The 27,500-nt window shown below is 48.0% G+C and overlaps 3 protein-coding genes across 3 annotated transcripts in view; 2 read left to right on the top strand and 1 right to left on the bottom strand.

Moving 5' to 3' along the window:
• The window catches only part of tada2b (transcriptional adaptor 2B), a 3,407-nt gene extending 3,258 nt beyond the window's left edge, over positions 1–149 (top strand). Inside the window, exon 2 of the mRNA XM_076972471.1 lies at positions 1–149. This exon is cut by the window's left edge and continues 2,152 nt beyond it. The gene's annotated coding sequence lies outside the window, so the exon portion shown is untranslated.
• Positions 150–2,502: 2,353 nt separating this feature from the next.
• On the bottom strand, positions 2,503–6,357 carry grpel1 (GrpE-like 1, mitochondrial). Its single transcript, XM_076973056.1, has 4 exons — positions 6,207–6,357; positions 5,575–5,719; positions 5,402–5,483; positions 2,503–3,759 (listed from the first exon to the last, which is right to left on the bottom strand). Exons 1-4 carry the CDS (start codon positions 6,272–6,274, stop codon positions 3,413–3,415), a joined length of 642 nt encoding a protein of 213 aa, XP_076829171.1. The 5' UTR covers positions 6,275–6,357; the 3' UTR covers positions 2,503–3,412.
• Positions 6,358–8,807: 2,450 nt separating this feature from the next.
• sorcs2 (sortilin-related VPS10 domain containing receptor 2) overlaps positions 8,808–27,500 on the top strand; it is a 228,044-nt gene continuing 209,351 nt past the window's right edge. The window contains exon 1 of the mRNA XM_076972128.1: positions 8,808–9,236. Coding sequence (XP_076828243.1) covers positions 8,880–9,236 — 357 coding nt within the window. The 5' untranslated portion in view covers positions 8,808–8,879. The remainder of the gene's footprint in view (positions 9,237–27,500) is intronic.

Below are 27,500 nucleotides of genomic sequence, written 5' to 3'. Positions count from 1 at the left end.
GAGCCGTGTCTCTGCTGATCTTGTTGTGAAGGTCCCTCGCTGTCCCTCTGTTGGACATCGTCTTCTGAGCAGAAAAGACTCACTTTCCTTTGATTATGCCAAATTGTTCATTAAAACACACTGAGGTGAGTGGTTGTGACTCAACTGCAGGCTCGTGTGTGTGTGTGTGTGTGTGCGTGTGTTTCCTCTAGAGCGACGATGTCACCACAGTTCAGGGTGTGTGGACCATGCTGGTGGTGAGGTGTTTTTGGTTATTTTCTTCAGTTTTAATCAGCAGACAAACCACTGAGGCATTACTGATATGGTCAAATATCTGGAAGGGATTGGGGGAGGTTCTTAGGGCTGAAGCTTGTAGGAGATGTTGGTGTGAAGTGTAGACAGAGTGCAGGTCCGCCCAGGTGTGTCGGGACAGTCGCTCACGTCCTGCTGCTCTGCTGTCTCCCACGACTCTTCACCAGAGCAGGTGTGTCCGAGATCCGGAGGAACTCTGGAGCTTTTTGGCATTTCTCTAAACAACTCACCTCAGTGCATAAATCCCACAATCCAAGGGCCTCCTTTAATGTGGTGAGACGAATGTGAGAGATGACCTTACCAAAGTCCAGCAGAGCAACTGCTGTTTGTCACTTTTTAATTATCTCATTAATTTATTATAATTTCTAGTTATTTTGTTTCCTTTTTTGGGCCTGTTCTAATGCAGGAGTGTGTCTCGTCTCGGTGGTCAGGAGTTATAATGCAGCGTGTGTCTCGTCTTGTTTCGGTGGTCAGGAGTTCTAGTGCAGCGTGTGTCTCGTCTCGTCAGCATGTATCTGGTCTCACTCCCATTTAAATGCAAATGGTGTTGTGTGAAGGCAAACCCAGCGAATGCACCCTAGAATACAGACGAGAGGAGAACAGTCTCTCCCTCTCCCGCCCGTCTCTCTCTCTCTCTCCCGCCCTTCTCTCTCTCTCCCTCTCCCGCCCGTCTCTCTCTCTCTCCCGCCCTTCTCTCTCTCTCTCCCTCTCCCGCCCTTCTCTCTCTCTCTCTCTCTCTCCCGCCCCGTCTCTTTCTCTCTCCTGCCCTTCTCTCTCTCTCTCTCTCTCCCGGCCCGTCTCTCTCTCTCTCTCCCGGCCCGTCTCTCTCTCTCTCTCTCTCTCTCTCTCCCAGCCCATCTCTCTCTCTCTCCCCCGGCCCGTCTCTCTCTCTCTCCCGTCTCTCTCTCTCTCTCTCTCTCTCTCCCGGCCCGTCTCTCTCTCTCTCTCTCTCTCTCTCTCTCTCTCCCGTCTCTCTCTCTCTCATTCCTCAGGTCGGTTATCTCTTCCTTTCATTCCACCTCCTTGTGTCCCACACGCATGATGCCAAATTCTTAAAAAGGCGGCGGCTGTCTAAGGGTCAGATGTCAAGCGCATGGTATGTACAAACGCTAGGGGTCAGAGGTTATGCTCCTGTTGAGCACAAAGACGAGTCATTCTTAAACACTGTTGAGCGTGGAGAGCCTCTGGGGTGAGGAGCTGTGGGATACCCTAAGACTGGAGTAAGATGGCACAGTCTCCCCTAGCTTGGCGTACTGCAGACAAGCCAATCACCTGCAAGAATGACCAATTCTTCGCTTTCAGTGATCGTCAACATTCTACGGAGGTCTGGGATGGACAAACCAGCTGTTCCCACATCCTTATTAGAGGATTTATTTTGTTTAAAACAAATGTTGAGAGGAATGACCCAAGCGTTGTGCTGGGAGACACGAGGGTGGGTGGTTTGTGTTTCCAGTGGTGGAGGCAGTGACCAGTTTGGTTTGGTCCTGTGGGGTTAACTTTTGTATTTCTATGGTCACAGGAATAATTGTGCCATTTTAGAATGTGTAAATATAAGATAATTTAAGATGTGTGAAAGGTTGGGCAGACTGCAAAACCCCCCCTGATCTGTGAAATGTAAAGTATTTTATTTCAAAAGCATTTTTATAATTTTGTTTAAAAAAAAAAGTGTGTGTGTGTGTGTGGGTGGGGGGGATGCCAGCGTTAAGTTGCTCCTGTTGGGAACATTCACACTTGTCCTGGTGTTCAGTGTGTTGAGTATGTTTAAAGGTGCATTGCCTTCTCTTCTAACATGCATCCTATTTTGTATTAAAATGTTCAGAACAAACCCGCCTTGTGGGCGTGTCCAGACATTTTTTTCTGTGACCTGTTCTCTGGCGGTTCTCAGGTGTCTGGAGTGCTGATGGCCGACAGGTCAGGTGACTCCTGAGCCAGTGGGGGGTGCTCCGGGGGGGTGTGTCTACAGGAGGTGGTTGGGTGAGCACAGCCAAAAGAAACATTTAATGCAAATCTTGTACTGCTGGGACTTCACTGTGAAACTAATTTTTTTTAGACTAAAAACAAATGCTACTCTTGATGATCAGATTGGATGAAACAAACATTTAAGGTGGCTGTGTTTGGGAGAGAATCAGAAGTATTCTGGGTGAAAGGACAAAATTTATGCACCCTGTGCTCAATCTGCTTCTAAAAAAAATGCGCGCACACACACACACACACACATTAGTTCTCTTTATTTTATTAAGAAATGTTTTCCAAGTGTAATGTAGACTAATGTTAGTCAGCCATGTTGGTCCAGTCCAGCTCCTCCAGCATCACATTCTGATCCAGCCGCCGTGGACCCAACACGGGTCACTCCACACGGGTCACTCCACACACACCGGCCAACACTTCCCACTCCAGCTGTGTTGGGGCAGGAATGTGCAGGAGGGTGAATCATGTTTAATAGACCAGATACAGACTAAAGCCAACGAGGCCTGTTTGATGTGTGTCTATGGAACACTATCTGTCCACACACACACACACGGGGGTTAATCTAGTGGGAAGAGCGAGACTGTATGAGCGTGTTGAGGCGGGGTGCGGGGACAGCGTGACGTCCGTGTCCTCCCCTACGCAGGACGCTGGTTGGCATGTGGCGGGACTTCAGGACCAGGTCAGCCTTTCCAGAAGAAGTGCAGCTCTGCACATTTGAGTCCATGGTCTACAGCAGCTCCTCAGAAGCTCCAGAGAGGAGACGCCTGCAGGGACGGCTGTAGAAGCAGCAGCCAACCAGCGGGTTAACGTGTCTGACTGGTAGAGGAGACCAGAGAGGCAGTGAAACTCCACCCTGCAGAAGGCGGAGGACACGAGGCCATTGGGTGGAGCGCTCCATCTGCACTCAACACACAGCAAGGGCATGTAGCCGACCTGAACACAATGTCAGTTAACAGAAAAAAAAAGACCCGTGCATTTTCTCATCTGTTACTCTGGTAACGTGCTCAATCACGTCATAAATTATATTCTTAATTAACGCAGAATGCAAGTGAAACGAGTCCTCGTCTGTCCATACAACAGGTCATCGTGTGGCATTCAGGAGGCGTGTGGAGGAAACACACCGCCCAGGAGCTGCTCCGCCCACCGGGGGCGGTTACGGGGCTTTGGCCACGCCCACCAGGGCCGGCCGCAGCGTGCGCCCGTGCAGCTTGTATCCGACTTTGGTAACCAAGGCAACGGTGCCGGGGTCCTTGCCCTCCACGGGGGCGTGAAAGAGGGCTTCGTGCTCGTAAGGGTCGAACTTCTGGCCCAGCGGGTCCAGCTTCACCAGCCCGTGCTTGGAGAACACCTTCTGGATCTGGACCTCCGTCATCACCAGCCCGTCGTACAGGTTCTTCAGGTGGGGGTTGTCCGAGCTCACCTGCTCCTGCGGAACGCTCTGCGTGGCCTTCTCCAAGATGTCCGCCACCTCCAGCAGGTCTTTACAGAACCCCTGGATTCCTGTGAACAGCAGTGAGGACTGTGAGGGGCGGGGCTTATTCAGTCAGGGAGTGGCCACACCCCCCCCCATCACTCCCGCCCAAGCAGAACAACCCCAGCGGTGTTTCCTGACTGAGCACTGTGGTGTGTGTGTGTGTGTGTGTGGTGCATGTCTGAGCTGCCCCCACACCCTACAGGGACACACACCTGTCCAGCGGCTGGTCCAGCTCCCCTGAGATCGGACCGTTACACCCAAACACTGCAGTCATGTCTGGTTATAGTTTCACTGTGTTACTGATCATTATAAAACGTGCTCTGTGCAACAGTCATCTTGCCAAATTAGTTCTTGGGCCAAACAGGTTGGAGACCAGGGTATCTGCACATTTTTAAATCTCAAATTCAATGACTTAAGACCTTTTTAATACCTCTCACAAGAAAAAATAATACTATTACTGGGGATGCAGTTGACCGGGGGGCGGCGAACGAGAATTGTTGGGGGGGGGGCGTTGTTGAGGCCGTATACTCCAACGCTAGGAATCTAGTAGGGATGCACCGAAAATTCGGCCACCGAAAATTTTCGGCCGAAATGGCTTAAATTTGCATTTTCGGTTTTCGGCCGAAATACTTTCATCACCGAAACAACACAGCCGAAACAATGTGCTGTGATGACGCAAGCAAAAATCGCCACCTGCACGCGCTTATTTGGATAAAGCTAGCAAAAAAGTTTTCCAGTGATGGCGCCATGGCAAAGGACATTACACCAAAAATTATGGAACTCGTTGCCTTAGACGATCAGCCGTTCTCTGTCGTAGGGATTTCGTAGGCTAATAGAGCACATTGAGCCCCGTTATGTTTTGCCGAGCAGACGACATTTCTTAGAAGTGTGGTTACCTGAGCTGTTTAATGTTGTTGCAACTCACGTCACGTTTTTATGAGAGAATTTATATTTATCTTTCAGGCCAGTCAGTTATAATTAAATTTAACTCGTATAAAATACATATATTTATCCTCTCGGATAAAAACGGTCTGCAAGCGAGTTAAATTTAATTAGTGGTCGGCCATTGTCAGCGTTATCGCCGTTAACGGCCCACCACTAATTTTATTTTATAATATGCATTACTGTAATGTCAGTGCTAAATAAATATTTTCAAATCAAATTTTATAGTTGATTTATTCTTTGAATAGCAATGCCTTGATTTTAGTGAGGTTAGCCATAAATCCAGTGTTACTAATAATTGGCATAACGTATTTCGGTGTTTCGGTTTTCGGCTTTCGGCCTTGGTTTCCTCATTTTCGGTTTTCGGTTTCGGCTAAGAATTTTCATTTCGGTGCATCCCTAGAATCTAGCACTAGGACCCTGGAGCGGTTATTTTCTGCATTAGCGCTAGATTCGGCAAAGTTCACATCGCGCCAGAACAACTGAACAACACACACTTATAATAATTTAATGCCTCCCCTCATAAAATTCCAGACATTTTAAGACATTTTTAGGCCTTGAATATGGAAAACTAAATTTAAGACATTTTAAGACTTTTTAAGGACCCGCGGGTACCCTGGAGACCCTGGTGTGAGGAGTAACCCCCCTCCCTGTAATCTCCAGTCAGCAGTGGTCTGGTGGTCACTGGTCCACCTGCGTTTCCCATCACAGTGTCTGTGCTCTCACCGTACAGTTTGGCGTCATCGATCATCTTCTGACTCCTCTGTCTGAGGTTCTCGGTGTCTGCCAGGGCCCGCTTGTACTTATCCTGAACACAAGAGACACACACCCACATCAGGAAGTTGCGAGGACTTTTATTCTGCCCCTCCCACGCGAGCACAAGCTCCTCCCCCTCTCACCGTCATCTCCTTGAGTCGCTCTTCCACCAGACTCTTCTCCTCTACCAGGACCTTCTCCGCCGCGGTCGGCTCGGGCCTCCGGTTCTCCTCCTCTGACCCCTCCCCCTTCTGCTGGGCGGCTGCGCACAGGAGGCGGGGCGTCGCCCTGGGAAGCGACAATGACGTCATGACGCACGGTAGCGTAAGAGTCTCAGATTTGAGTGGAAGATTCTGCACTGAACAGAATAATTCATCCAGATCTACATGAAGTAGTGGCGGACTCGCTGTTTTAAACGATTAGACGCAGTTTCGTACATAAACAGATCATGCAGTGACTTAACACGCTAACTACGTATAAAGGTGCATAATTCTGACCTTCATTTAAGTTAATTAAGATAAAAAACATCTGTTGTCGTGCAAAATGTCCACAAAAGTCCCTAAAACAGATGAACGTGTCCTGTAGTGTCACACAGTTTCACGTTCACACTCACGCGCGTCTCAAAGACACCACACCACTATGCTAAGCTAACGTGGCTAACGAGCGCTTCCAGAATCACGAGCGCCCTCCGCGCGCCCCGGTGTTCCCGCCAACAGCACGCGGGGGCAAGAGAACGCCTCATAATTACCCCGGAGGGGGGCAACAAGAAACGTACCTCAATAGTAAAGGTCGCGTGAGCAGCAAGCAGCTCCGTCTCGCGGCGCGTACACACACACCCGCCATCTTCACTCACCGTGCACGCGGGCCGGTGACGCAGCTTCGAGAAACGCGGGCGAGCACGTCGGCCAGCCAATGGCAGCGCGCCGTGTTGTGACGCGGCTTCAAACCGTCCAATGAGCGCCGAGATTGAGTCCACCTATCGCATGGGGTTTGGTTGACACGCGCGAGCAAGGACGAATGCGTTCGGTGCCAAACCGGGAAGTGACGTGTCCTGACGTCACCAAACGTGAAGTTACGTCACTCAGAAACCCTAAAGGTCATAAATGTGAGTGTTTTGAGTTGTACAGTATAACTGAAGTCAATTAATAAATTCAACTAACTTTGTGAAACGTTGAGGCAGTACAGATGCAAACCTACTTGATTATTTCATTTGAATTTCATTAAAATAATAATAATAATAATAATAATAATAATAATAATAATAATAATAATAAATTCTGGAACCTAGTGGTTTCTTGGGGCAGATATGACGTTTACAGCTACAACAGGTGAACTCAAAGTAATATTCACTGAATGTTAATGTTTCACAAACATACGAAGCTCCTGCTCAAGGAATAAACATTACAGTATTTCACTGAAGTTTCTTTATTGACATATTGGGAACGTGTATAACTGTAGAGGTATTAATTAAGTTATGACAAAATGTTTGAATATATTGAAACTGTCTTACATCAGTGTGTTGTGAATGTGCTGGTAGTCTACTTATATATTCTACTGTATAGTTCATATTGTTACAGAGTCACAGTTATATTTCTGCAAGTCTTGTGTGAATGTTGCCTGTCCCTGTCATCTGGTGTACTATGTAGTGTTCCATACCAGTTCACTGTTAGTGAATTAGTCAAGGTCATGTGTATTCAGACACACCTCTGATCTCAGTAATCTGACCTGAAGGACACAATCATTTAGGGTTGATTGCCTCGTTGGATAGACTATTTCAATTTTAAAAGTCCTAAAGTGTTTTAAAAGCGCAATACTTATTCAGAGCTGGGCAGCAGACAGCGATACTGTCTAACCCAGGAGTTGTTTATAATCTGTTATCAGGTGTTTTGAAGTGGCATTAAATGACTGACGTGTGTTTATAACTAGAAAATCATCGCATAATAAACAACACAGAGTAATAATATGTTATTAATGACATCAGCCTCCCCTCGTGACTTTACATCATGTCGTATTTCTATATATCGTATTTCCACTAGAGGGCGATATGCGCTAAATAAATCACTCCGTGTAACGTAACAGGTGTGAAGAACGTAGTTAGTCCTAATTGACCTGAGACATCCCGCCATGTCGAGGACGGCAGTAACCTTCAACAGCAAAGCAAGCTGAAAGAAGAGATTAAAAAATGTGGTCAACGTTGAATCGGAATGTTAATAACTCGGAGCATTTCAACGTTGCGGACATACTTTATTAATTAAGACTTAATTTCTTGAGCATTTCAGACACCTCTGATAGAAATATAAATGTGAATCTCAGGATATATTAGCTGTAATACACACACTATCGGATTTAAAGGCATTTAATTCTACACATACTAATATAAGTACGTTATTACAGGTGTTGAATTAACACAGTTCACTGAAACCCAGCCGGACACCCACGTACATCTGTGTTTGAATCTCTGCTTCTCTTTAGATGTCTGTTCTGTAGACAGAGGCCACATAATTAAAGCATCATCTGGCCTAGTCTTGAATTACTGTAACATCTCTCAAAGTCCTTATTTGAATTGTTGAATCACGTGTAATGAGCTGTAGAGCTGAAACAGGTTTTAAAGGCAGATCAGGGAGAAGATGTGATGGAAATACCTGTACTGCACGTGACCACTTGACCATACTAGTTGTGCAGGACAGTGCAGGATTTCTGGAAATGGGAGAACTGTGGAGTCTGTGAGGTATTGGACCTGCTGGGTGTGGGCCGTGTGAGGTACTGGACCTGCTGGGTGTGGGCCGTGTGAGGTACTGGACCTGCTGGGTGTGGGCCGTGTGAGGTACCGGACCTGCTGGGTGTGGGCCGTGTGAGGTACTGGACCTGCTGGGTGTGGGCCGTGTGAGGTACCGAACCTGCTGGGTGTGGGCCATGTGCTGATTTTCTCTAAATGAGTGCAGGACTCTAGTTAATGATGGTTGTCCTTAATGGTACTAGATGTATGAACATAACATTGTTGATCGTGTCATCCGTACAGGTGTAGCCCCCCCCCTCCCCCCCCCCGGTGTGGTGATTCTAATGCCCGACCCATTCTAGCTCGTCCGGCGGGGTGATGGGGGGGTTTATTGGGGTTTAATGGGGTTTATTGGGGTTTAATGGGGTTTATTGGGGTTTAATGGGGTTTAATGGGGTTTATTGGGGTTTAATGGGGTTTAATGGGGTTTAATGGGGTTTATTGGGGTTTAATGGTGTTTAATGGGGTTTATTGTCCAGCCAAAGGACGTTCATGCTTCACACCGCCTGGTGGCACCAGATCACCGCCGCGCGCTGCACGGACGCCAGCGTGCTCTCGCGCTCCGTCCCCCCCCCCCTCTCACACCGCCTCGCGCTTCGCTCTCGTGCACCAGATCCGTCTCTCCTCGCGCTCCGCTCTCGTGCTGACAGTGTAAGACAGACACGCATCACGATGGCGCGCGTCGCAGCGTCTCTACGCGCTTTTGCGCACCTGTCCTCGGCGTTCGTCCTCGCGGCGACGTGCATGTCGCTACTAGGATCGGTCCACTGTCACAGCGTTTTAAACCGGAGAAACGGGGCTCGTGTTGACAGCTACGGTCCGGATACCGACACTGGAGACGAGGCGCTGCCCGCGATGCTCCGCCGCGGAGATAACAAGGGGGATCCGGGCGGAGCGGCAGCGGGGGCTCCCCGGGTCCGGAGGGCACTAGCCCAGGAGAAAGTGTCCCTACTCAGCAGCTCCTTCGTGCTCAAGGGGGACGCCACCCACAACCAGGCGATGGTCCACTGGACCGGCGAGAACAGCAGCGTAAGTGACCTCGTCCCGTCGGACCGCTGGCGGATCGTCTGTCCCGAAAGCAGACACAAGGCGGTCGGTGCGAAACCAAGTAAAGTTGTTGGGTCACGCAGCGCGCGCGCGACGTTGGGCTGGATAGCGCGCGCTGCAGTTTTGACTTGACGGGCACGTTGACGTAATGGGGAGACGCGAGATATGTCAACAAAATGTCACGCGCGCCTCTCCAGAATTCTTTATTTTTGTTTTGTAAACAGATCAAGCGCGGCGGATGAGGTTTGGTGGTGTGTGTGCGTGTGTGTGTGTGGTAAATGTGTGGTGTGTTTGGTCCCCGAACCCTTTGGTGATAACGGATGTGAGGTTGGTCTGGCAGGGACGCACCTGTCTTTGTTAGGACACCTGCGTGACTTGTGTGTCGTCCAGTAGCGGAACAGGTTCAACAAGACGGTCACCTGTACTCACCTGTTCTCCTCACAACTGGGTCCTTTAGATGAACCGGAGAATAGTGGATGTTTATGAATCTGCAGCACCACGCGTTAAAGCAGGACTTCTTCCAGAAGAATATGTTTGGCCCCTGATGTTGGAACTAAAACTATTTAGTTAAGAGAAATTAGTCATAAGAAATAACCCGGGCTTTCAAATCAGTTTTTCCTGGGACCTTAAGTTGTTCAGGACATGAAAAAACAAAACAAACAAGCAAAAACAACCGAAACCCTAGAACAGACAGTGGCGAGTGGAAAAGGCAGGAACACCCGTCTTTGTGATGGTACGGTGTCAGCTGCGGACAGCTCTCATTCACGCAGCCCAGAACAAAGAACCGCTTCACGGGCAAACAGAACCGCTTGACGGGTAAAGTCTTGCGTCTCTGGTTGGGTTGGAAGATGAAGTTCAGGCAGATGAAGGAACACCTGCGTTCTAACGCACAACCAGCATCACACTGCTCAATGGCAGTTCTCTCCATCCTTTTTTAAAGATAACAAATTAATAAAAAGTAGATTTTATACATGTTTTTATAAATTGGCCTTGGCGTTTCTCACAGGACCTTGAAAATCACTGAATTATATATTACGTTGTAAAAACTGAAAGGAGTCAGTTTCTTGAATTTACAGTGAGATTTGAACCACTTGTAAGCCAAGAGCTCGGAGTGTGTGGGCGGCCGGGTGGCCCGGCGGTTGATCTTTGCGCCAGCTGTGTCTGTGTGTTTGTGTGTGTCTGTGTGTGTCTGCGTGTGTCTGCGTGTGTGCGTGTTTCTGTGTGTGTCTGCGTGTTTCTGTGTGTGTCTGCGTGTTCAGCTGCTGCTCTGCTCTGTTCTCCTCTGGCGTTCTCCGAGTTCCAAGGGTGCCGTTACAATCAGGACCGTGCAGTCGGACCTGGGAAGTCAGCATGTGTTTTAACTTCTATCGGGTCTACCACCAAATTCTGCCATAAGGTCTGTACAGCTGCAGAGAAGGTGTGTAGAGGAGTGTGTGTTGTAAACACCATATGTGAGGAGTGGACCTCCTGTCTCCTCTCCTCCTCTGAGCTGCGGGAGGTCAGTGGGTCCTGCTCCACAGCTGCTCCAGACGAGGTCCAGTCAGGCCGGAGCGTACACCCGGGTAGTGTGACCGCTCACACAAAGACACAGACCTCTCCTGCGGTGACCAGGGTTCAGGGTTCAGGGTTCAGGGTGGTGTCACACACCGCTGGGGCTCTGACAATCGCTCTGGGTTAAGATCGCTGTTGGTGTTTGGAGAGACGTTGAAATTAGCTTTAGCTTAGACCCGTGGCCTGTGTCCTCTGCTGCAGCTGAGGGTGGAGGTGTGTGGGTGGAGGTGCGCGGGTGGAGGTGCGCGGGTGGAGGTGCGCGGGTGGAGGTGCGTGGGTGGAGGTGCGGGGGTGGAGGTGCAGGGGTGGATGTGTGTGGGTGGAGGTGCAGGGGTGGATGTGTGTGGGTGGAGGTGCAGGGGTGGATGTGCGGGGGTGGAGGTGCAGGGGTGGATGTGTGTGGGTGGAGGTGCAGGGGTGGATGTGTGTGGGTGGAGGTGCAGGGGTGGATGTGTGTGGGTGGAGGTGCGCAGGTGGATGTGTGTGGGTGGAGGTGCGCGGGTGGAGGTGCGCGGGTGGAGGTGCAGGGGTGGATGTGTGTGGGTGGAGGTGCAGGGGTGGATGTGTGTGGGTGGAGGTGCGCGGGTGGATGTGTGTGGGTGGAGGTGCGTGGGTGGATGTGTGCGGGTGGAGGTGCGTGGGTGGAGGTGCGCGGGTGGATGTGTGTGGGTGGAGGTGCTTGGGTGGAGGTGCGGGGGTGGAGGTGCGTGGGTGGAGGTGCATGGGTGGATGTGTTTGGGTTGAAGAATGTTCTCTGTAATGCCGCAGGGCTCATCAGTGATTCTAGAACCTCTGGTTGTCAGTTCCGGAAGCCCCGTGGTTCTGGGAATAAGCACCATGTTCCCAACATGATCTCAACATTTGAACAGCAACTCCCCAAAAGCTGAAAAGATCCTCTGTCTCTCTCTCTCTCTCTCTCTCTCTCTCTCTCTCTCTCTCTCTCTCTCTTCCTGTCTTTTTCTCTCTAACTACTGTATGTGCCTGTGACTCACTTCTGTTCACAATGGCTTGATATTCTACTTGCTGCATGGATGGTAATAGTAACAGCATAGAAACAAAATCTGTTATAAAATATTCGGGAAAGTAAAAACCAAACAGGAAAGACGGATCCACACGAGAAAGACGGTTCCACACGAGAAAGACGGTTCCACACGAGAAAGACGGATCCACACGAGAAAGACGGATCCACACGAGAAAGACGGTTCCACACGAGAAAGACGGATCCACACGAGAAAGACGGATCCACACGAGAAAGACGGATCCACACGAGAAAGACGGTTCCACACGAGAAAGACGGATCCACACGAGAAAGACGGATCCACACGAGAAAGACGGTTCCACACGAGAAAGACGGTTCCTCTCCCTCTCTGGTCTCTGCTCTTGTTCTTGGTCTGATAGATGAAACGGACTTGTGATTGACACACGCTCTAACCCCCATACTCCCCTGTAGAGAGAAGGGCAGAATCTACCCTAATAAATAAAGTATCTCTCTTCCTCTTCCTCCCCCTCTCTCCCTCCCTCCCTCCCTCCCTCCCTCTCTCTCTGTTCACCCTTTCTCTCTACCCCCTCTCACTCTCTCCACCTCTTTCTCTCCCTCTCTCTCTTTCTCTATCCCCCTTCTCTCTCTCTCTCTCTTCCGCCCCCTCTCCCCTCTCTCCCTCATCCCTCTCTCTCTTTCTTTCTCTCCCTCTCTCGCCCTCCCTCTCCCTCTCTCACTCTCCCCCTCTCTCCCCCTCCCTCACTCTATCTCTCCCTCTCCCCCTCCCCCTCCCTCCCTCCCTCCCTCTCTCCCCCCCCCTCTCTCTCTCTCTCTCCCCCTCCCTCTCCCCCCCCCCCCCCCCCCCTCTCTGGGTGGAGTTCCTGCTGGTGTCGGGTGGTGTAGTGATGAACAGTGCTGTAAGCTGTGTGACTGTAGGAGGCTGAGAGGCAGCAGGGGACGAAGTGGAGAGACTGAAATACACTGATAGAAGTGCAAGACGATAAAGCAATGAATCTCACTGAGCTGCCCCACGTACCAGTGTGTGTGTGTGTGTGTGTGTGTGTGTGTGTGTGTGTGTGTGTGTGTGTGTGTGTGTGTGTGTGTGTGTGTGTGTGTGTTTGTGTCTGTGTGTTTGTGTGTGTTTGTGTGTGTGTGTCTGTGTGTGTTTGTGTGTGTGTGTGTTTGTGTGTGTGTGTGTGTGTGTGTGTGTGTGTGTGTGTGTGTGTGTGTGTGTGTGTGTGTGTGTGTGTGTGTGTGTGTGTGTCTGTGTCTCTGTGTCGCTGTGTGTGTGTGTGGTTCCTTGATAAATTCCGGACAGCAGCAGCACTCCATCACACCATGTGCAGCAAATCTCCACCTGTCCTAACTACACCTACACCCTACAGCAGGTCTCTACCTCACCCACCCACACCTACACCGTACAGCAGGTCTCTACCTCACCCACCCACACCTACACCGTACAGCAGGTCTCTACCTTACCCACACCTACACCCTACAGCAGGTCTCTACCTCACCCACACCTACACCCTACAGCAGGTCTCTACCTCACCCACACCTACACCCTACAGCAGGTCTCTACCTCACCCACACCTACACCCTACAGCAGGTCTCTACCTCACCCACCCACACCTACACCGTACAGCAGGTCTCTACCTCACCCACACCTACACCCTACAGCAGGTCTCTACCTCACCCACACCTACACCCTACAGCAGGTCTCTACCTCACCCACCCACACCTACACCCTACAGCAGGTCTCTACCTCACCCACCCACACCTACACCCTACAGCAGGTCTCTACCTCACCCCCCCACACCTACACCCTACAGCAGGTCTCTACCTCACCCACACCTACACCCTACAGCAGGTCTCTACCTCACCCACCCACACCTACACCCTACAGCAGGTCTCTACCTCACCCACCCACACCTACACCCTACAGCAGGTCTCTACCTCACCCACCCACACCTACACCCTACAGCAGGTCTCTACCTCACCCACCCACACTTACACCCTATAGCAGGTCTCTACCTCACCCACACCTACACCCTACAGCAGGTCTCTACCTCACCCACCCACACCTACACCCTACAGCAGGTCTCTACCTCACCCACCCACACCTACACCCTACAGCAGGTCTCTACCTCACCCACCCACACCTACACCCTACAGCAGGTCTCTACCTCACCCACCCACACCTACACCCTACAGCAGGTCTCTACCTCACCCACCCACACCTACACCGGCAGCAGGTCTCTACCTCACCCACACCTACACCCTACAGCAGGTCTCTACCTCACCCACCCACACCTACACCCTACAGCAGGTCTCTACCTCACCCACCCACACCTACACCCTACAGCAGGTCTCTACCTCACCACCCACACCTACACCCTACAGCAGGTCTCTACCTCACCCACCCACACCTACACCCTACAGCAGGTCTCTACCTCACCCCCCACACCTACACCCTACAGCAGGTCTCTACCTCACCCACACCTACACCCTACAGCAGGTCTCTACCTCACCCACCCACACCTACACCCTACAGCAGGTCTCTACCTCACCCACCCACACCTACACCCTACAGCAGGTCTCTACCTCACCCACCCACACCTACACCCTACAGCAGGTCTCTACCTCACCCACCCACACTTACACCCTATAGCAGGTCTCTACCTCACCCACACCTACACCCTACAGCAGGTCTCTACCTCACCCACCCACACCTACACCCTACAGCAGGTCTCTACCTCACCCACACCTACACCCTACAGCAGGTCTCTACCTCACCCACCCACACCTACACCCTACAGCAGGTCTTTACCTCACCCACACCTACACCCTACAGCAGGTCTCTACCTGTCCCTCCCACTGCTGGGTGTCCTGCAAGTGTAAGCCCCTGTACAGACGGTGCAGCAGTGCTGCGGAGGTTTGGGATGTGAGCTGATGAACTACACTAGACACGTTAACTATACTAGACACGTTAACTATACTAGACACGTTCAACTATACTAGACACGTTCAACTACACTAGACACGTTCAACTACACTACACTAGACACGTTTAAACTACACTAGACACGTTTAAACTACACCAGACACGTTCAACTACACTAGACACGTTCAACTACAACTACACTAGACACGTTTAAACTACACCAGACACGTTCAACTACAACTACACTAGACACGTTTAAACTACACCAGATACGTTCAACTACAACTACACTAGACACGTTTACTACACCTCAGCACACGTGACCCTTCCTGCACCAGGGGTGGGGGTTGTGGAGCTAGTCCTGGCCAATCAAGATGTGGTCAGTGTGGGAACCGCCTCTCTGGGAGGAGCTGTAGAAAGTGTGGGTGTGGTCAGCCTCTCTGGGAGGGGCTGTGAGAAGTGTGGGTGTGGTCAGCCTCTTTGGGATGGGCTGTGAGAAGTGTGGGTGTGGTCAGCCTCTTTGGGATGGGCTGTAAGAAGTGTGGGTGTGGTCAGTGTAGGGACTGCCTCTCTGGGAGGAGCTGTAAGAAGTGTGGGTGTGGTCAGTGTGGGGACCGCCTCTCTGGGAGGAGCTGTGAGAAGTGTGGGTGTGGTTAGTGTGGGGACCGCCTCTCTGGGAGGAGCTGTGAGAAGTGTGGGTGTGGTCAGTGTGGGGACCGCCTCTCTGTATGTACTGGGAAACACTGACAGCCAAATGTACTGAATGACTGCCAGGACCAGCTCACTGTTACCTGCTTAACACTTACGGCTGTCTGCTCTGGGCACCAATCCGAGTGTGTGTGTGTGTGTGTGTGTGTGTGTGTGTGTGTGTGTGTGTGTGTGTGTGTGTGTGTGTGTGTGTGTGTGTGTGTGTGTGTAGCTGCACACACACTGAATTGCTGGCTGATCATCCAGCCCCTCCCCCGCATTCTCCCCTTTCTCAATATTGCCAATATTGTCTTTGTGGGATTCAGGAATTTGAATATTTTAGATTGTTTTCTCTCCCATTTAACTAGTATTTTGTGAGTGTGTGTGTGTGTACATGTTTGTGTGTTTCTGTGTGTACATCTGTGTGTGTGTGTGTCTGTGTGTTTCTGTGTGTGTGTGTGTGTGTGTGTGTGTGTGTGAGTGTGTGTGTGTGTGTGTGTGTGTGTGTGTGTGTGTGTGTGTGTGTGTGTGTGTGTGTGTTCATTCTTCTCCCTGTCTCTCTGCCAAAAAGGGTAGTTTCCGTTTTGAGGTTGCTTGGAGACCTCTCTGGAATCTGGAGAGTTCCAGAAGCAGACGTCCTCAGAAGTTCCCACAACACACTTCCTGTGTCCCCTCGTCCACAACACTCTCCCCATGTCCCCTCGTCCACAACACACTTCCTGTGTCCCCTCGTCCACAACAGCTTTTTTTTGTCTCAACATCTTCGTTATCTTCATCTTCAAAAAATCAAAACTGGCCAGTCTTGTCCAGCAGTGCAGTAGTCCAGAAATTCGGTAGTTCAGTAGTTAAGGGATTTTATTCCAGACATCTGGTTTTGCTCCCCAGCACAAAACTCCGGACTCCGATTGACCCTAAACCCCCATATGTCTAAACTGATGAAACACAGACAATACACACCACATGTACCACAGTGAACAGAATATATACCACAATAAACAGACAATACACATATGTACAACACACTGTCTCCCTCCTCAGAGGTTAGTGGTGTAGTCAATCTCTCTAAATCAACTGACTCAACCTATGATGTCATTGCAAGAGTGATGTAGCAGTGTGAACCTTCACAGTACTAGGAAAATACGTAGGTGTGTGTGTGTGTGTGTGTGTGTGTGTGTGTGTGTGTGTGTGTGTATGAGGGTGTTTGTGTAGATTCTGGTGACACGTGAATGAGATGGTATTTGAGGGAATTTGAACTTATGGATGATTGCTAACATCACAGCGCTAACATCACAATGCTAACATCACAATGCTAACATCAGATAGTTACTCACTTTGGCTTGATCAGTTTAGCTAAATGGTTTTAGCTGAGCGTCTGCTCTCAATCAAACAATAGAATTTATTTCATTTCATTAAACAAGTCAGATACAGTAAGGATATACAGTAAGGATGGTACGACACAAGTTCACTGAAGCACACACCTGTTCTTTACTGGTTCCCTTTAGGTCTTGTAGCAAAAGATGAGCCCACCTGTCTACTGGCAGCGGGACATCCACACACTGCCTACACCAAACCATCGGATCTGACTAACCCCTCTTACCTGAATCTCTTAACCTATAAAGCTCCTCTCTCCCAATCCCTTTAAAAACACCATTATCAAGATCTCCTTAATTTAATCCTCAAATCTTAGTCATTATAACACACTCCTTACTTTAATCTCTTAACCATCAGGGACCATCTTTAACCACTAACCATGTTTTGCATGATTTTTTAAATGGCCGTCATGCTGTCGTGATGGCACCGTGCCGCACATAACACCGGCTGCTTCATTCACCTGGTTCTCAACAGGCCTGTTGCCGTGTTACACACACACACACACACACACACACACACACACACACACACACACACACACACACACACACACACACACACACACACACACACACACACACTCACCTTTAGCTGTGCTGGTCTGACCAGGTGTGATGAATGAAGACTGGAGATTTCAGAACCTAGTTAGGATTTGATCAGTTAATAGTCCATTAATGTGCGTTTTGAATGGCTAATATGTTTGCCATGTAAACTACAATGTGACATGAGTAAATAGTACTGGTCTATTCACAGAAGCCAGTTCTCTCAACTCTGTCTTCATCGCTGTCTAAAACATCTGTTCACATCTACTGTAAACTCTCTTTCCCTGATTAGTAATTGTGGTGAAACTCTACACAGATGCCCTAAACATCTCCCCCTTCTCAGCTCACAGTTTCTTAAGTGTTTTTAAAGTAATTCCCTAATGCATGTCTTGACTAATGTAATAGAAAGCACAAAGACGACTCCAGTACTCCAGAATTAGCCTAGAGCAGTGATGGTGTGAGCCGCAGAGCTCTGGTGGCTGAACTGTGAGCAGGTTCCTCTTCTGGATCTGACTGTATTGCTGAAGAGATAAAAAGACACAGAAAATATTCATGTTACAAATGAGAGCTCAACAACTGTGTGGTCTGAGAAGGAGAATCGTTTAATTCAGATGTGGCTTGTGTGGTGTGTGACTGATCCATGGATCACCTGCAAGGGCTTCAAAGACGGGGTTGGGGTCTCTAAACGAGGCAGAGGCAGACAGGTGGGGGTGGGGTCTCCAAACAAGAACCAGACAGGTGGGGGTGGGGTCTCCAAACGAGGCAGAGGCAGACAGACGGGGGTGGGGTCTCCAAACGGGAGGTAGACAGGTGGGGGTGGGGTCTCCAAACGAGAACCAGACAGGTGGGGATGGGGTCTCTAAACGGGAGGCAGACAGGTGGGGGTGGGGTCTCCAAACGAGGCAGAGGCAGACAGGTGGGGGTGGGGTCTCCAAACGAGGCAGAGGCAGACAGACGGGGGTGGGGTCTCCAAACGGGAGGTAGACAGGTGGGGGTGGGGTCTCCTAACGAGAACCAGACAGGTGGGGGTGGGGTCTCCAAACGGGAGGCAGACAGGTGGGGGTGGGGTCTCCAAACGAGGCAGAGGCAGACAGGTGGGGGGTGGGGTCTCCAAACGAAGCAGAGGCAGACAGACGGGGGTGGGGTTTCTAAACGGGAGGCAGACAGGCGGGGGTGGGGTCTCTAAACGGGAGGCAGACAGGCGGGGGTGGGGTGGGGTGAGTGGTTATGTGGAGATGGGGAGGGAGAGATGCATATGTTTAATACGATATATATTGTTGTACGGCAGTAAGATCTTGAGGCTATAATGCATAAAACGCTATGAAAATTGGACACACCAACTGAATTATTTCATCTCGAGTTCCACATCCTCTTTGTAAATAGACATTAATAGTCTTGCTAGATTTCCACTTAAGTTATTAATAAATGCAGCTGGTGAGAAGTCATAGATCAGTCAATTACCCATAAACATGACCAGTCTAATCAGACATCTACCCATAAACATGACCAGTATAATCAGACATCTCCCCATAAACATGACCAGTATAATCAGACATCTACCCATAAACATGACCAGTCTAATCAGACATCTACCCATCAACATGACCAGTCTAATCAGACATCTACCCATAAACATGACCAGTCTAATCAGACATCTACCCATCAACATGACCAGTCTAATCAGACATCTACCCATAAACATGACCAGTATAATCAGACATCTACCCATAAACATGACCAGTATAATCAGACATCTACTCATAAACATGACCAGTCTAATCAGACATCTACCCATAAACATGACCAGTATAATCAGACATCTACCCATCAACATGACCAGTCTAATCAGACATCTACCCATAAACATGACCAGTATAATCAGACATCTACCCATAAACATGACCAGTATAATCAGACATCTACTCATAAACATGACCAGTATAATCAGACATCTACTCATAAACATGACCAGTCTAATCAGACATCTACCCATAAACATGACCAGTCTAATCAGACATCTACTCATAAACATGACCAGTCTAATCAGACATCTACCCATAAACATGACCAGTCTAATCAGACATCTACCCATAAACATGACCAGTCTAATCAGACATCTACCCATAAACATGACCAGTCTAATCAGACATCTACCCATAAACATGACCAGTCTAATCAGACATCTACCCATCAACATGACCAGTATAATTGGACAGCTACCCATCAATACGACCAGTATAAGTGCATAGTCAATCCAGTGTAATCAGACATCTACCCATCAACATGACCAGTCTAAGTGAATGGTCAATCCAGTGTAATCAGACATCTACCCATCAATACGACCAGTATAAGTGCATGGTCAATCCAATGTAATCAGACATCTACCCATCAACACAGCCACCTATGCCTGGTCCACCTGTTACACTGTGATAGGTGCACCAGCTACTGCAGAACTTTTATTTTGAAGGCAGCCGTGATGTTTTTGTTTTTAGACATATGTCTGGTCAGTTTGCTCATTCACCTACAGTCAAATGTGTCAGTGGACGTGCTGGACAGCTTTCTAGAAATCAGCTCTTAGCTCTTAAACGTCAGCTTAAAGAAAGACTGATGCAGAAAAGAGTTTTTAACAAGGCATGGACTATATATTCATTTACTGAAGTCAAATGTAAATCAGTGTGCTTAGTTTGAATTACAGTTTGAATCTCCATTACAAGTGTAAACACACAGAGAGAACTGGACTGATGCAGAGAAACACGGACGTCTGAAGATTTACAGATCAGCACATGACACACACACCACATGACACTAGTACAATAGATAGAAAATATGATGAGAGGTTTATAGTAAATATAATGGCAGGTTTATAGTAAATATGATGAGAGGTTTATAGTAAATATAATGGCAGGTTTATAGTAAATATGATGAGAGGTTTATAGTAAATATAATGCCAGGTTTAAAGTAAATATGATGGCAGATTTATAGTAAATATGCAGTGATTGTTTAATTTTTGCACCAAGAACAGAAGAGACTGTAAATATAACTAACAAATGAGTTGTAGAAAACATGATAGAGGGAAATCTTCATTCATCCGCTGAGGGGACAGAGTTACGATTAAAAAAGTACCAAGCTTCCCTTTGTAGGGAAGTTCATGGTTTTAAATTCAAAATGCACAACACACAACACTCATATACAACACTCAAGTCACACCATTTTTTTTTTTTTGGTATTGAAATCAAATAATGTTTCATTAGCTGGTACAGTCACACATATCAGCAAACCCTCAGGAGAGCCTCCTTCACCTGGACTCAAAACAAAAAGAGAAGCTAATTCAGTCCACACTGACAGAAACCAAACGATCATTGAAATGATCCCCACCTTTGGGAACGTACAACCAAACAGCAGAACAAACAGAACTGTTCGATCGTCAGTATCAATTAGAACAGTGTCTAATGAAAAAACAACAAATAGAGACCAATTTGAACAAAGTGCTGAATCAGTGAGTCACTCAAATTTGAACAAAGTGCTGAATCAGTGAGTCACTCAAGCCGGCCAAGGCAGGAAAAGGATGATAAGAGGTCAGAACCTGTGATGCCTCCAAATCAGGACAAACTTTTCTTTTCATTTGCATAAACCACCAGTGATCCTGTCTGTCAGAAATGATCCCAGGTGCCCGCGTTACCTGCACGGCCAGAATGTGTGAAGGTGAGAGTCTTGTGAGGATGAAACAAAGGCACTTGAGAGCTTCCCTGTAACGGCCATAAGACTCACTCATAAGACTCACTCATAAGACTCACTCATAAGACTCACTCATAAGACTCACTCATAAGACTCACTCATAAGACTCACTCATCTTTCCTTATGTAATCCATGTATTGCTGGTCCGTCTTAGAAATGTGCACCCACACATTCATATCCACATTACTGCAGATTTTCTGTGAGTTAGTTTATTTTATGCTCAAATTCTTAGTCATTTTTATTCTGAACTGAATGTGTTCTGGAGTCCTTTAATGTCTGCATCCCACAGCTGGTATCACACAAACTCATATTATCTGTTTCTGTCAGGTTCTTTCAACACCTAGAAACCTAGAACACCAGATCTACCTGTAACTCAGGTAACAGGACATCCACTAACTAAAGTAACCCGGAATACCAGATCTACCCCTTAGATCCACTTTAGGACAGTAAGATGTTTCAGCCCGTAAGTCATGATCGGAATACTCACAAGGGTCCAGAGCCATTACAACTGAACCTCAGCAAATCTGAACTTGGTACTTTGAACAGCATGACCAAATCTGCTCAAGAAACAAATTAAAGCCGTTCCTAAGGGATTTGACCCTCTACTGGAAGACCATGATGTCACGTAGGGCTCCGCCCCCTCTACTATCTGTCACTTCAGTGGTCCTGGTCCGTGTGACAGTGTCTTCCCCAACTGTGTCTGGTTAGTTCCTGTTGGTTCTGTGTATTGATATTCTTTCCCTGGTCTGGTGTCGGTCGTTGTGTCATAAGTAGTTCCTTGTTTCCCTGGTTCTTGTATGCTCGGTTTGTGTTTCCTATTCCGTCTTGTTTTGTATTTTAGTTTCCAGTTGTTCCTTGTATTTAAGTATGTCACTCCGTATGACACTCCGTGTTTCATGTTCAGACTCCCTTTCTGATCTGACCAATGCTTTGAGTCTGTTTGACTCTGAGTTAGGAATTCCCTTTAAATCTCGCTCTCCTCTGTGTTTGTGTCCGCCCTCTCACTCCGTGACGCGTAAATCATTACACATGAGTCCTTCAACAAAACAGCATAGACTGGAAGACCAGAAGGTTCTCAATCGGCAACAAAACGAATAATGACTTCCAAGGAAATAATTGTTAATAATAACTGTTGTTCATCTGCTATTATGGATTATGAATAATCTGCTATTATGAATTTTAAATAATCTGCTACTATGTATTATGAATAATCTGCTATTATGGATTATGAATAATCTGCTATTATGGATTATGAATAATCTGCTATTATGAATTGCCTGTTTATCTTCCTACAATGAAAAAAACCCCTAGATAAAGATACCACATGACAGTTATGGACCAACATCTGCACTCGTGTAGGAACTCTGCTCATAATCTGAAGGTGCAGAGGCTGACACAAACCCCATGGAAACAGAGGGGCCCCATGGAAACGGAGGGGCCCCATGGAAACAGAGGGGCCCCATGGAAACGGAGGGGCCCCATGGAAACAGAGAGGCCCCATGTGGGCCGTGCGGTCCAGCACAAACAAACGTAACAGCAGAACCTGCTGTTGCTTTGAAAGGACCCAAAAGAAATGTGCTTTAATTTGGTGTAAACTTTTATTCCATTACCTGAATGTGTTTTCAGAAAATGCATGTTTACGCAAGAGGTTAAGAGAAATTCCAAAGGTTGCAAACCAGTATAACATATGTAAGTACCATAACCGTGAAATAGCATCTGAGAATATGATCTCAGACAGTGAGTGTGGTTAAATCTATATGCGTTTAAGAATATAGAGAATATGAGAATATGATCTAAATCAGTGAATGTGTCTCCTCTGCTTAGATATGTGCTTAAGGCAATTTTTCCTTTTTTATTTATTTGTTCATTGTTTTCCATATTTTATTTTCATTATTATCATTTCAGTTACACTATTATATAAGTTTTTTATAATAAATATATTTACTGCACAATTCTTGCATAATAGGTGTGAATCATAGACCAGTAAACACATTTAGAGAAAATCAGAAAGACACAAACAGGATGGAGACAGACAGACAGAGAGAGAAGGGAGACAGTGAGACAGAGAAACCTACGGAGAGAGACTGGGGAGTGAGACAGAGACAGACAGACAGGAGAAACCTACAGAGAGAGAGACATAACAAAGAGAAGATGGGGGAGGTCAGGTTGTACTAGCTGTTTTATGCTGCAGTAGTTTAAACACTTCCACATTCAGTGCTTCACTGCGTACACACACGCACACACACACACACACACACACACACACGCACACACACACACACACACACACGCACACACACACACACACACACACACACACACACACACACACACACACACACACACACACACACACTTTCTCTCTCTGAATGAATGGAGAATAATTTCACCTGAGTTTGTTTCACTGCTGGGCTCCAGCAGGACGTGTGTGTGCCAGCATTTTTGATCACCAGAACATCTGTTGGGTGATTTCCTAACGGTAGAGAGAGGCACAAACACACAGGATGAAAGCATTCCACTTTCTTTCATCAAGAACTACACAACACCTTCGATGAACTGACAGAAAGAATCTGTCAGAGACTCTGTACTCTCACACTAGAAAGGCAGGAAGCTGACACTCAGATCAGACAGTGTCTCTCCATATTCTGGTATGGTTTTTTATTCTAATATTTTATCTTAATTTCTCTCTGTTTGTGCTTCTGTCTATGTTGGGTGACGGGAGGAAGACTGAAGAACAGGTACAGAGTCCGTTGAGTAGTGGTCAATCCCGCCAGTAAAACATTAGTGGAATAATGAACAGTGAATGTGGTTTGATGTGCAGCTGCTCCGACGTCCTGACAGCACGCTGAGTCATAGCTGTTCAGTTAATCCACAGATTATACAAGAGAGTTTATCCACAGATTATACAAGAGAGTTTATCCACAGATTATACAAGAGAGTTTATCCGCAGATTATACAAGAGAGTTTATCCACAGATTATACAAGAGAGTTCATCCACAGATTATACAAGAGAGTTTATCCACAGATTATACAAGAGAGTTTATCCACAGATTATACAAGAGAGTTTATCCACAGATTAAACAATAAAGTTAATCCACACATTTTATAACAGTTATATCACAGATTAAACAATAGAGTTAATCCACAGATTATACAGCAGCTTTAACCTGTTGCTGCTGATACATTCAGGTTTGAGGGAAGCTGACCCTGCTCACCATTCCAGCCACAGGATGTGATCTAGTCTGTGTTTTCAGAGAGTGGACAGGATCATATTGTGATCTAGTCTGTTTTCAGAGAGTGGACAGGATCATATTGTGATCTAGTCTGTTTTCAGAGAGTGGACAGGATCATATTCTGATGTAGTCTGTTTTCAGAGAGTGGACAGGATCATATTGTGATCTAGTCTGTTTTCAGAGAGTGGACAGGATCATATTGTGATCTAGTCTGTTTTCAGAGTGTGGACAGGATCATATTGTAATCTAGTCTGTTTTCAGAGAGTGGACAGGATCATATTGTGATCTAGTCTGTGTTTTCAGAGAGTGGACAGGATCATATTGTGATCTAGTCTGTGTTTTCAGAGAGTGGACAGGATCATATTGTGATCTAGTCTGTGTTTTCAGAGAGTGGACAGGATCATATTGTGATCTAGTCTGTGTTTTCAGGCGTTTGAAGTTTCCCATTAAGGAAGCGTGTTGTTATGCCTCTTCTTTTTATTGCTCCAGTAAATCTTGCAGAGAGCTCTGTACACACACAGCCTCCTGCAGCCTGAGGGCTCACTGCCTGTTCACGGGAGTGTTCATGGGTGTGTTCATGGGTGTGTTCACAGGAGTGTTCACGGGAGTGCTCATGTAGTGTTCACAGGAGTGTTCATGGGTGTGTTCACGGGAGTGTTCACAGGAGTGTTCATGGGTGTGTTTACGGGAGTGTTCACGGGAGTGCTCATGTAGTATCTATAGGAGTGTTCATCGGAGTGCTCATGGGGTGTTCACGGGAGTGCCACAGAGGTTGTGTGCCTCACTTGGAGAGGGTGGGGTGCAGGGCTATGCCTCTCTCCTCTGCTCTGCCCTCTTGTGTGTGTGTGTGTGTGTGTGTGTGTGTGTGTGTGTGTGTGTGTGTGTGTATGTGTCTGTGTCGGTGCGTGTGTGAGAGACAAAAAAAGAGTGAATATTATTATTGACCTGAACAGAGACTGTGAGGAAAGCGATTAACAGATGTCAGATTGAGAGTGAAATCCACCTTCCATATTTAATGTGATTTATTTTTATGTTAATTTTAGATCAGGGTCTTTCATCTACACAATTTTGTATTGTTCGCTTTAAATGGGAAAGCTGTTCCCAAATCAGTACTGGTAACAAATCTAAAGAGGTTTCATGAAATAAGGTTCTGTAGCCCAGTAGCACATAAGCCAGGGTCCAGTACTTCGAGGACGGAACCTTTTATGGTCCCAGTGCTATTGATACAGTGAGATTAGAGTCAGTACAGTGAGTACAGGGTGACACACACACACACACACACACACACACACACACACACACACACACACACACACACACACACACACTGTCCCCACCATCCTGTCCCCTGCCTTCCCAGGTTGGGGAGAGATGATTCAGACACTCTCAGACTCTCGGATGTTGTGTGTATTGTGAGGCGTGTGTGTATGGAGCTGGTATCTCCCTGGCGGGGGTGTTTTCTGCAGTCTGGAGCCACTGCACAGCTGCCCAGAGTGTGTAGCGTTACACATGAGTGGGGCTGATCACCACAGAGTGACAGTAACACACAACACACACAAAAATATTAATGAAAGTAAAGCATCTCTCACAAGCACAAAACACTGTGCTTCTCTCCCTCCCTCTCTCTCCCTCTCTCTCCCTCTCTCCCCCTCTCTCCCCCTCTCTCCCCCTCTCTCCCACTCTCTTCTCTCTCTCTCCCTCTCTCCTCCACCTCTCTCTCACTCTATCTCTATCTATCTCTCTCCTTCAGTGTGACCTTGTTTAAATAAAAGCTCCATTAGCATTAGTACACACACACACACACACACACACACACACACACACACACACACACGCACACACACTTAGTGAGATGATGTCTTGTGTATTAAGTTTAAAGCATGAGTGTGAAGAGATACAGTGCTGCCTTAATCAGTTGAATTACATCTACTCCACACAGAGAGGTGTGTGTGTGTGTGTGTGTGTGTGTGTGTGTGCAGCCTGGTGTGTGTTTGTGTGTGTGTTGGCACATCCCAGTGTGTGTGCGTGCAGCTAAGAGACAATATTTCCCACCTGCTCCTTCTGTTTCTTACACTCAAGGTTATTGGATTACTGGAATATTGAAGCTGTGTATATATGTGCATTTGCACACGTGTGTGTGTATGTGTATGTGTGTTTTCACGGGTGTATGTGTGTGCGTTCTCACTTTCTGCTCAATTGTGTGTGTGTTGTGTGGAGCCTGTGTGCAGGAAAGTGGATACCAGCTGTTCAGTGCAGCTGTACGGGGTCTCTGTGTTGAACGCAGCTGTACGGGGTCTCTGTGTTGAACGCAGCTGTACGGGGTCTCTGTTTTGAGCACAGCTGTACAGGGTCTCTGTACTGAACGCAGCTGTACGGGGTCTCTGTGTTGAACGCAGCTGTACGGGGTCTCTGTTTTGAGCACAGCTGTACGGGGTCTCTGTACTGAACGCAGCTGTACGGGGTCTCTGTGCTGAACCCAGCTGTACGGGGTCTCTGTGCTGAACGCAGCTGTACGGGGTCTCTGTTTTGAGCACAGCTGTACGGGGTCTCTGTACTGAACGCAGCTGTACGGGATCTCTGTGTAGAACGCAGCTGTACGGGGTCTCTGTTTTGAGCACAGCTGTACAGGGTCTCTGTACTGAACGCAGCTGTACGGGGTCTCTGTGCTGAACCCAGCTGTACGGGGTCTCTGTGCTGAACGCAGCTGTACGGGGTCTCTGTGCTGAGGGCAGCTGTACGGGGTCTCTGTTTTGAGCACAGCTGTACGGGGTCTCTGTGTTGAACGCAGCTGTACGGGGTCTCTGTGCTGAGGGCAGCTGTACGGGGTCTCTGTTTTGAGCACAGCTGTACGGGGTCTCTGTACTGAACGCAGCTGTACGGGGTCTCTGTGCTGAACCCAGCTGTACGGGGTCTCTGTGCTGAACCCAGCTGTACGGGGTCTCTGTGCTGAACGCAGCTGTACGGGGTCTCTGTTTTGAGCACAGCTGTACGGGGTCTCTGTACTGAACGCAGCTGTACGGGGTCTCTGTGTTGAGCGCAGCTGTACGGGGTCTCTGTGTTGAGCGCAGCTGTACGGAGTCTCTGTGCTGAACCCAGCTGTACGGGGTCTCTGTTTTGAGCACAGCTGTACGTGGTCTCTGTGCTGAGTGCAGCTGTACGGGGTCTCTGTGTTGAGCGCAGCTGTACGGGGTCTCTGTGCTGAATGCA

Source organism: Brachyhypopomus gauderio, chromosome 14, assembly GCF_052324685.1.
Source record: "Brachyhypopomus gauderio isolate BG-103 chromosome 14, BGAUD_0.2, whole genome shotgun sequence".
NCBI lineage: Eukaryota > Metazoa > Chordata > Actinopteri > Gymnotiformes > Hypopomidae > Brachyhypopomus > Brachyhypopomus gauderio.
The sequence above is the reverse complement of the archived record's forward strand: the minus strand, read 5'-3'. Positions and strand labels throughout refer to the sequence as shown.

Bases quoted from the DNA above. Each gene is read 5' to 3' on its own strand.
- grpel1 (XM_076973056.1), bottom strand. From the start codon at position 6,274: ATGGCGGGTGTGTGTGTACGCGCCGCGAGACGGAGCTGCTTGCTGCTC. The intron at 5,720-6,206 runs GTACGTTTCTTG...GTCGCTTCCCAG, and splicing joins ACGCGACCTTTACTATTGAG to GGCGACGCCCCGCCTCCTGT. The intron at 3,760-5,401 runs GTGAGAGCACAG...TGCTGTTCACAG, and splicing joins CGATGACGCCAAACTGTACG to GAATCCAGGGGTTCTGTAAA.